The following is an 11224-nucleotide window of genomic DNA, read 5'->3' as shown; positions in this document are numbered from 1 at the left end:
CAAAAAAAAAAAAAAGTTTAATACATTAAACATGATCAGTGTATTGTTTTGTGGACCCTTTTTTTTCAGTTCTGTATATGTGTGTGAGATTGGGATATAATATATGTAAGTCTATTTCTTACTGTGGGGTACGTTTTTTAAAGTTTAAAAATTACTGTCTTAGATAATACTTCAACCAAGCTTGAAGACGCAGTTGAGCTGAATGACTCTCTCCTTTGCCTCCACTGAGCATTTTAATTCTTTAAGCATTTCTGGACAAGGTGACTATTAGTTCTTTAGACCTTCTCAGGCACTGGCTTAAGCAACTTTAAAATTATCTAATTTCTATCGAGCCCTTTTCTAATATTGTGTAGTAGGATGATACACCCAAAGCGACATCCCAGTCTTTTCTTAGCCAATTTTTTTCCCTTCTGAATGCCTTGAGACCTAATCGTACTTCTCATCTCTGCAACAGAAACCACCTTCCTACTATTCCTCATAAATTTCAGACTCAGTTCCCCTACCCACAGAGAATAACATGGCTTCTAGCTTCTCCCCTATTTCCTGTTAGTGAAACATTTAATTGTTTTTATTTTGGGGGCAAATGTGGGGAGAAGGGGAACAGGTGGAGAGAATTGTCCTATTCATTTTACTTAATGAAGCAAAGAAATCAAGATAGAGCTAGGAAGAGACAGATAACAAGACTCAAGTTTAGAAAAGAAATGAGAACCTGTTAACAAAGATTTAAGTGCCAGATGTAGCTGCTGGGAACAGGAAGGCACAGGACCTCAGGTCAGCCCCAGGCATGGTCAGTTTCATGGGCATGTGACCTGTACAGGGCACTGAACCCAGAAAGACTCCATACTTGGTTTAATGCTCTGCTGTTCCCAACTTCACATTCTTAATAATTTTATCTTTGATCTTATATTTTTTAAGTAAAGTCCAGTGAGACAATGGAGTATGCGTGTGAAGAGGGGGAACATGCAGTATGCACTTCCACTGTTCCTTGCCTTTCTGTTCACATATAACATCCATGATTCCCCTGAGCACAGAATTCCACTGGACCCATAATGTGTGGAATTTTCAGTAAGATTCAAACAAGTGCAAAGGTAAAGCCTGTTACATCTAGAACTGAATAGGCAAGAGTAATGTCAGTTTTAACCAGAACTTGGTTTAACAAAGACAACAGGGCATTTTAAGAAAACGAAGGAACATAAGCAAGGAAAAACAATCTTGCTTATGTTACTTCCTTACATTAACCAGCTACTTACACTGAAGATGATGACACAGAAGAGAAAGATAAGGCAACCAATAGTTTTTTCTTTCAATTTGTCTTTACACATAGTTAAGTCAAATGCAGAGAATGTTGGCAGAATGTGTGGCATCAAGAAGTGAAATAAAGATGAGTTACTTTTATCCATATTACCACTGTACTGATAAGAACAAAATACACATGAATGTATAAGCTACAAAATACCAATTATATAGTATCAGTGATTCTGCATAGGAGTTAAATGCTTTTGTTTGCATTGATAGCTGTCATTATACAATATGAAGATGGAAAAATTCATGCTAACATATAATTTTTTCTCTAGACTACCATTAAAAAGCAAATTTGAAAATACCGTAAGTTGAGGGGGGGGAGGAAATCAACAGAAGGAAAAAGCTTTATATTTCAGTATTTTTAAAGGTACCTTTTCCCTGCTTTTGAAACAAGAGACTTACATTTTCATTTTGCATTGGGCCCTGCAACTTAAGAAGCTGACCCTTCCTTCAGAACTAGAAACGAAACTATCCTGTTCCTCTTTAGTTATTGTACATTTCTTTCCCAAAGAGCTAGTTGAGGGGTCCATGAGGCACAGGGGGCTCCAGAAAGGCTTCGTTTTGAAATCCATAGACAAGAATTCTGTGATCTTTAACCATGCTCTGCCATGTATCATGACTTTGGCTCCCTTGGGGGCAATAAGCATGATCTTGGCCTGCATGGACAAATGTCATAGTGCTTAACACCTCCATTTGGGGGTTGTTGGTCCTGGTGAGCTAAGTGTGCACTTTCAAAAGTGCCCTCACAATCCAAAGTGCAATTCTAATCCAGGAAGAAAATGTGAAATTAAATGGAGAACTCATGGCTCATTACAGCACTGGAGTACTCGTGGAAAATGACTGGGAGAAGGAGTTTAGATCAAGCATCAGGCCCTGGGTAAGACAGTATAGGGATGCCAATCCTTGGTTCCCATTATTCAGAAACAAAACCACCCAGGGACTTCCACATCTTGTCCTTCAAATTGTGCTGCAGACAGCCTTGGAAGAACCTGCTGTCCTGTGAGCACATTGCCTCACCACAGGTGGCTACAAAAGGGATATAGCATCAGTTGGCCCTTTGTCCAACTTCAGTAAACTGTAAGGCTTTTTTTTTTTTTTTCAGGAAGCAATACAGATCAGGGTGAAATTCTGGGTTTGGTAGAGACTGAAGCAACAGGTGTATTAGTGACTGCAATGGAAGTGGGAGATATGAAGATGCCAGAACCACCAGCTATCTCCTAGCTCTGTCACACACACCCACGTTACCCTTAGATATCATAGTAGTGAGTAAAATGATTCTCCAAACACTGCCTTTCATTTTTTTTCCTGGATCTCCAATGATATTAGACCTTTTCATCTTATCCCCTATAGTTCTTCTCATATTCTCTATTTCCATGATTCTCTACGCCACAGTTTGTTAGGATCTATCTCTTCCAGTTACTAATTTATATTCACCTGTGTCTAGTGTAGCCCATCCACTGTTTGTCAATCATATTTTTCATTTCTGAAAGTTCTATTTGTTCCCTTTTCAAATCCTTGTCTTAGTATTTTCTTACTGCTCACTCATTTTTGTGATTGGCATGTTTTGTGTTTCATTCATTCGACAAATATTGAGTACCTACTATGTGCAAAGAACCATTCTAGATCCTGGGGTTTTATGTCAAACAAAATAAATACACCCTTGTAAAGCCTACATCCCAGTGGAAGGAGAAATATAACAAACCAAATAAGTTGTGCAGTACATTAGGTGATAACTGAAATGGAGAATAAGGAATGATTTTAAAATAAGTATTCTCTGGTAGTTCCAAAATCTGAAGTCTGGTGGTCTTAGTATATCATGTATTGTTTTAACTCAGAACAGCTTGTTTCATTGTCTTTGGTAATCTTTTTATTTGGTTGAACTAAATTTTCAGTAATCTTAGGGGCTCCTTAAGGGTTCTTTAATAGCTCATATCCACAGGAAGGGTTAGCAAGACGCAGTTTGTGGGCTGAATATGGCCCACTGCGTTTTTATAATTAGTTTTATTGGAACACATCCAGGCCCATTGCATTACATATTATAGCTGCTTTTGTGCTATAGTAGCGAGTTGATATGACAGATTATACAGCTCATAAAGCCTAAAATATTTCGTCTTTGCTGTTTACAGAAAAAGTATGCTGACCTGTCTACAGATAAACACAGGAACTAAAAACCACACTGAAATGGGCACTAACGTATATTATTGGAACAAGTGAATTTGGTACAACCTTAATAAAAATACTTTCATTCAGTAACTAATTCTGACAAATGAGCCTAAGGAAATAAACTGAGAGGTCCACAAAGGCTGGATGTTAATCAAAATTTTATGAGCGATAAATCAGAATTAACATATCCAAAAAGGTACTAAATAATGATATGTTCAATGGAAATGTATGGATTTATAGAAAAGAGCTCATGAACATAAAAACTTGACAAAATCCAATCTTCTGTATTTTACCATGACCCCTTCATTTTACCTACCTTATATCTTTGTGATCACCTAGGTTCTCTTCATTCTCTCTGCTTCAGGTTAACACCTCCACATGTGATCTTTGGTCCATTTTGGGGATTTTTATCTCAATTTCATTTTTGCTGTTTCTTGTCCATAAATATAAGCAAAACACGTTATGTATGTTTGGGACAAAACAACCGACTACTCTCAACCCTATGACCTCTTCAATCTACTTATTTCTCTTAATCGATATACCCTTCTAGAAAAGAGAACACTAACTCATTGTATGGACATATTCCCCATTTCTTTCATTTTTCTTTTTTCCCATCGCACTATATTTAAGCTTCTATGTCCTATCCTCCCTTACTCAAATGATAATATCTTTCACTAAGATTTCTAATGGTCAAGTTGTAAATCGAATGACAATAATATTTAACTGTAAAGATAGATAGGTTATTAAACCACTGTTAAAAGTCTAAAATTTTAAATTACTTATTACATTAGATTTCTCCAGTTAAACCACAAAAATGATCATTACAAAAAGATAAGGCATAATTTTATTATTTTCAACATTTCATCACAATGAAAATAAAAATAACATGGCTTTATAAAAATAAATTTTTATTAAAAGCAGTAGAGTCTGAGCAGGAGACAGTACAAAGAGTGTAAACAATGTAAACATCACTACATTCAGCTCAGCCTGATTGAATGCTGAAAGACAACTATAAATGCTGTAGGTGCCCTTACTAGCAAGATACATTAACTCTACTGTACACAGAAAACACACTCATTTTTATTAGGAAAAAGTATTTTATCGAAGTCGGTCCCAGCGCCAAATACTGGCGTCATCACAAACAGCTATAAGAATGCTGCTATCCCTGCTAAAACTGGTTTGTCGAATAGCAGCACCACATTTATGATGAGTCAGTGTTGTACACCTAGGGAGAAAACATGACAACAGGTTAAATATCATACATACATAATGTCATCAGTATCTAACTTAAAACAATGAATTAGAAAATGAAGATATTCTGAGTCATTCAGAAAGCATCTGAAACCTGAATATACTATAAGCTCAAGCTCAAATTTCATAAAATTTGGGTATACTTTAAATTCAAGAGGCACCGTTTAACTTAAAGAGAAATAAGATGTTATCAAGGTACTGATGAAAAACAATCATTAGAATAAAAAATACTTCAAAATACTCTGAGACATATAAATGTTGCAAAAGGCTTAAAGATGGCCTTGCAAGTATTAATTACTTATATGTAGCTTAACACTTTGAAAAAAAGGGAGAAACTATGAACAGGAATTTCTAAATACTTACTTGGCTTTATGAGGATCTTCTACTTCTAAATCCCAAACATAAAGTTTGCCAACCTGATTGCCCAATGCAAGCATCTGTAAAAACGTATTTTTAAAAACACAAAATTATTAAAATAAGCTATTAAAGATTTCAAGCAATCCTAAAACATCTTTCTTATTTCAAAAAAACCTCAGCACGAGGCTTTGGCTTTGTTCTTGATTACTTCTTTGCATCATATATTCCTGATTTTAAGTGGAGATAAAGAGCAACTAATGCTTCAGAGGTGTCTTGAGTAAATTAAGAAGGCATTTTTTTAAATTTATGAAGGGTTTTACTAAATAACCTACATCGTTAGTATGTACTCTTTATTCTTCCTTAAAACTGTAGCAAAAGCTATAGAAAGCTCCATCAAAGCTTTCTTATAAATACCCAGGTAATCTGTTCCAACAAAATTCTAACACCGAATTTCTTTAAAATTTTAGATAACTAGAGTATCTCCCACGTTGATTTTTTCTTGAAATTTTTCTAGGAAAAAAACACATAAAAATCTTAACACTCTATCTAATCACCAAAACATTAAGTCTTAGTAACACATGTTATGGAAAGTAAACACCTAACTGCCACCACTGACACCTGTCAATTTTATTTATGATAACCACAGGTGGTATGCAGAGCCACGAGGGTAGAATAAGTAACATAAGTAACATCGAAGGTCAAAGCAAATAATACAGACCAAGGCAGATTCTTAAAAGAGAACACAGATGCAAAACAGAAAACTATTACCATGGTTTTAAGTCAAATAATTTTAAAATGTAAAAATGTTGCTACCTTTTGCCAGAAATCCATAGAAAACCTCATGTACCAAATGTCACACTGGCTGTAATCAAATCGCCCAAGAATAGTCACATTAGACTCACTGGGCTTAATTTTATCTATATCATCTTCCATTTTGCCAGGTTTCCAGCACACAATGGCGTTTTCACAAGACTTTAAAAAAGAGACATGAGAAAAAAAGAAATATTACTTGCACATCTGAATTAAAAATGTTGAAACAAAGCTTTTTGTCTCCTATCATTTTAGAATTGACAGCTCGTAGAGCCTGGTTATCCATCTACTAAGTACAGTGATATACATTCATTTATATTTACAGAGAACAAGAAGTCTGATTATCAATAGATTTTGACCAAAAGCATTATCTGGAGCCTATTCCTTTTGGAAGTCACAAATTCTCTTACAAACCAAATTCAGCTTTAGATACTTTAGCATCCAGAGACTTGAAGTGTTTTATAGCCAAGGTAAAATTACACTGTATTAGAATATAAGGCTCTTCAATATGGCCCTTGCTTACTTTACTAGTTTCATCTTTCTCCATCCAGCTGTTCACTACACTTCTAACCCTTTATGGTTCCTTTTATCTCGTTAACTGTTAATCCTTCTTCCTCAGTGTCTGTGCTTCATGGTAGGTACTCAATAGCAGTCATAGGAAGGCTAATAAATCCATAAAAAAGGACCTTAGAGATTGGATTATATAGAAGGCATAAAAGCAGTGGTTTTAACATTAAGACATTGATATGGGGATAGGATTGAAATAGGCTGAATTATACCTTCCCTATCCTCTTAACACCAAATCTCTGCACAATTCTACTTAAGCAGCCAGTGGTAAAGAGTACAATGGAAGAAAATTTATAAAACAGCAGACACTATTAATATTACCATGTAGCCCAGTGGTTTGCAAGTTAAGAGACAATGGCAATGTCTCTGGCCTCTGCTGAATACAGGCCAGAGAAGCTGCTCAACACCTTACAATGCACCTCAGCACATGCCAGGACTAAAAATTCCCGCTGTAGGTGAAGACTGCCTCTTGAAGTTTCACAGGACAAAGCCTACACAACCACATGTGGCAGTCCTGTAGGGTTGACTGGTATTTAAACAGTTTAACAGTAGGGCCACATGAAGATTGCGGGCGAGGGTCTGTGCTTTTCTTCTTCTCTGCCTTTTTTAGATTATTTAAATTCCCAGGGCTATGTTACACAAGTTCTTTACTGTAAAGTACCTTAGAGATCACCTAGTCTGATGACTCTTAACTAAGTGCACGATTGTATCAACAGCCTGTAGTTTTATCAACTCATCTTGGCCCCAACCCTACTGAATCAGAAGCTGAGGCAGGAGGCCAAAGCAGAATTCTAAAATAACTGTTCAAGTGCTTCTTACTGACTATGCTGGCAAATTATCCTTAATTAGTAGAGTCCCTTCATGGAGAACTACAGCACAGGGAGTTAAAAGGATTTACTCACACTAATGGATGACTGCACTCAAAATTATCTAGAGAGCTGTTAGAATTACAAATTCCTAGGTCCTTGTGCCAGATTTAGAATCTCTGGGTGTGATAAGGTCTAGGAAATCTATTTTTACAATGTTCTCTCAATGATTCTGATACAGAGCCAGGTTTGAGATCACCAATATAATTCATTCAGTTCAGCTTCCCACCTAAATAAAATGCAGAAATCTTTTCCTATCATCTGATTAAGTTCTAAGAGCAAAAATTTTAGAGCCTTTTAATTTCTGCTCACAAAGCGACATAGTTAAATGCACTTTCCCCTATTTGTCCCATTAAGTACAGCTTAAAAAGTATGAGGAGGCAGACCGATTAGGAATCCTGGGACATGAAGGAAATTGAGTTCCCTAGTTTTCTTTTCCCTCATTTATGTATCTCGGACTGGATGCTAGAGAAGGCAGCAACTCAACAAACCCAACAAAAGCCTGCTCTCTACAAGGGACCAGGAAAGTGGCAACCTACCAGAGAGAGAAAATTTTCAGACAAATGCTCTACTACAGCCAAATAACCACAGGGGGGCGAAAAAAAAACTGTGGACTTGCATCCATTTGAACCAGCAAAGACTCAGTGTGAAACCCTTCTCAGTTGGTAACTAAGCACCTCAAGTACATAATACCCCTGATTTCCCCCTGCCCTTTATGGTAATGAGGTGACTCTCCTCTTTCCCTCTGGCTAGGGTGGTATCAGAGAATGCCAAGTAGAGTCAGGATGTCCACAACCACCTACCACTACCTACATACAGTATCAGTGGAGACTATCTGTGGAGCAGTAATGAGTCATGTCAGCCCCTCCTGCTAGGGTAGTATTCTCCTAAGGCCCAGTGGAAAGCCTGAACTCCCAACCCAACAGTTATGAAACACCATCACCAAGTCAATCAAGTGGGGAACCTGGACTTACTTCCCTTGCTATCTGTCAATCATGAAGCGATGCTCCCCTTCCCCAGTTGAAAATTTATCAGAGGGAGCCTGCTGTAGGATATCTAAATAAGATCCAGAGTTTCATAACATAATACTCAAAATATCCAGATCTCAATGAAAAATCACTCATCATACCAAGAAACATAAAAATCTCAACTTTAATGAGAAAAGAGAATAGATGCCAACAAAGATGACATAGATGTTAGATCTGACAAAGGTTTGAAAGCAGCCATCATAAAAATGCTTCTATAAGCAATTATAGACACACTTAAGACATAAACCTACTACAGACTTAAGAAGGTAAGTGAACCCCAATAAGATAAACTCAAAGAAATCTGTATCAAGACACATCATAGTCAAATTTCTGAAAACTAAACACAAAGAAAAAAATTCCTGAAAGCAGTCAAGACAGAAAGAACACCTCAGCTATAGGAGAAAAACAATTCCAATAGTGGCAGATTTCTCATCAGAAATCAAAGAGATCAAAAAAGAGGGAGCACAACATTTTTCAAATGTTTAAAGAAAAGAACTATCAACACAAAATCCTATATTCAGGAAAAAGGGGAAATGAGGACATTCTCAGATTAAGAAAAAAACTATATTAAGGAAAAAGTGGAAATGAGGACATTCTCAGATTAAGAAAAACTAAGAATCTGTCACCAGCAGACCGACCCTAAAAAAATGGCTACAGGAGGTTTTATTGGAAAAAATAGGGGAGGGGGTATAAGAAGGAATCTTGGAACATCAGGAAGGAAGAAAGAACAATGGAAAAAGCAAAATGAGTAAATACAATAGTGTCCTTTTACACTTGAGTTTTTAAATTATGTTTGATGGTTGAAGCAAAAATGGTAATACTATTTGTTGTAGTTCTCAACTGTAAAGGGATTTAAGACAATTATAAATGGAGGACAAAGGGATGTAAATTAAAGTTTCTATACCTTTTTTGAAGTGGTAAAATGTTGATACAGTTAAGTATACATTTATTATATACATATATAAAAATATATAGTAAGGAAAACACCAAAAAAGCTACACAAAGAAATATACTCAAAAACAGTATAGACAAATCAAAATGGGATTCTAAAATATATTCACATAACCCACAGGAAGTTAGGGGGAAAAACCCAGAGAAATTAAAAAATGGAAAAAATTAAATGGCAGACTTAATAACTGATACAGAAAGGCTCAAATAGAAATGGTCTAAATGTACCAACTAAGACAGTTTAACGAGGTTGATTAAAAAGTAAGACTCAACTATATGCTGTGCACAAGAAACTCAGATTAAAAGTAAACTTCAGATTAAAAGTAAAAATTGGAAAAAAATATACCAAGCAAGCATTAATCAGAAGAAAGCAGAAATGGCTATATTACTACCAGATAAAGGAGACTTCAAAGCAAAGAAAATTATAGAGATGAACATTACATAATGATAAAAGGGTCAAGCCATCAAGACATAGCCACACTACATGTGTAAGCACCAACAGCAAGATGTCACGAAACTGGAAAATCCAGTTATTGCTGGATATTCAACACTATCAATAATTAATAAAACAAGCAGAGAGAAAATCAACTAAGATATAGACAAATTCAACCACATTATCAACCAGTAGGATCTGATATTTACAGAACACTACACCCAACGGCAGATAAACATTCTTTTCAAGCTTCCATGGAACATAACGAAAATAGGGTCATGAAACAAATCTCAAAAAATTTAAAAGAATCAAAATCATAGAGTATGTTCTGACCACAACAGAATCAAACTAGAATTCAAGATGAAAATAATAACAAAATCTCCCAATACCTAGAAACGAAACATATTTCATATCAAAATTTGTGAAATGCACCTAAGTAGTGCTAACAGGGACATTCATAGCACCAAATGCTTATACTAGGAAAGGTAAATCTCAATTGAATAATTAATAAAAGTCTCAACTCAATAATCTAAACTCCCGCCTTAAGAAACTAGCAATAGAACAAAATACACCCACAGCAAATGAAAGAGATTTAAAAAATTAACAACCCTTTAGCAGGACTTAAAAAAAAAAACAACACATAAATTACCAATTTCAGAAATGAAACATGGGCTAGAGACCTTGCAGATACCAAATAACAAAGGAATACTACAAACTCTATACCCATGTATTTTACATTAGATGGAATGAACCAATTCGTCAAACAGCACAAACTACCACAACTCATGCAATATAAAATAATTTGAATAGCCCTTTCACTATTAACGAAATGGAAGTTGGGATCTTAAACACCCCCCTCAAAACCTTTTAGGCCCAGGTGACTTATGTGGAGAATTCTACAAGCCATTAAAGAATTAACACCAATTCCATGTAATCTCTTCCATAAGAGGGAAGACTTGAAATTCATTTTATGGAGCAAGTATTATCAATAACAAAATCAAACAAAAACTGTACAAAAAAGAAAACTTCAGATCAATATCATACCTCATGAATAAAGACACAAAAATCTTTAACAAAATATTAGCGAATTCAGCAACTTATAAAAGAATTATATATACACTTTGACCAATCAATGACATCTACTGCATTAACAGGCTAAAGAAAACCACATGAACATATCAACTGATGCACAAAATGCATTTAACCAAATTCAGCACCCATTCATAGAACTCTCAGAAAATTAGAAAAAGGGGGAAATATTTCTTGATAGACAACATCTACAAAAAACATACAGCTAATAAACATAATTGTGAAAAACTGAATTACCCTTAACCTCAGAAACAAGTCAGTGTCTGCTCTTAACAAGGCTTGACACTGCTAATCAAAATAGTACTGGAAGTATGCCAGTACAATAAGGCAAGAAAAGGAAATAAAATGCATCCAGATCAGAAAAGATATAACACTGTCCCTATTTGCAGATGACAAGATGGTCTATGTAG

The 11224-nt window shown here is 35.5% G+C and overlaps 1 protein-coding gene across 7 annotated transcripts in view; it reads right to left on the bottom strand.

Moving 5' to 3' along the window:
* Positions 1–4352: 4352 nt before the first annotated feature.
* EED (embryonic ectoderm development) overlaps positions 4353–11224 on the bottom strand; it is a 28748-nt gene continuing 21876 nt past the window's right edge. For all 7 annotated transcript variants that reach the window (XM_011363264.2, XM_011363262.2, XM_023532479.1 and 4 more), the window contains 3 exons: positions 5887–6045; positions 5080–5153; positions 4353–4690 (listed from right to left, as the gene is read on the bottom strand). In XM_011363264.2, coding sequence (XP_011361566.1) covers positions 4564–4690; positions 5080–5153; positions 5887–6045 — 360 coding nt within the window. In that variant the 3' untranslated portion in view covers positions 4353–4563. The remainder of the gene's footprint in view (positions 4691–5079; positions 5154–5886; positions 6046–11224) is intronic.

Source organism: Pteropus vampyrus, unplaced genomic scaffold (genome assembly GCF_000151845.1).
Source record: "Pteropus vampyrus isolate Shadow unplaced genomic scaffold, Pvam_2.0 Scaffold84, whole genome shotgun sequence".
Taxonomy (NCBI): Eukaryota; Metazoa; Chordata; class Mammalia; order Chiroptera; family Pteropodidae; genus Pteropus; species Pteropus vampyrus.
The sequence above is the reverse complement of the archived record's forward strand: the minus strand, read 5'-3'. Positions and strand labels throughout refer to the sequence as shown.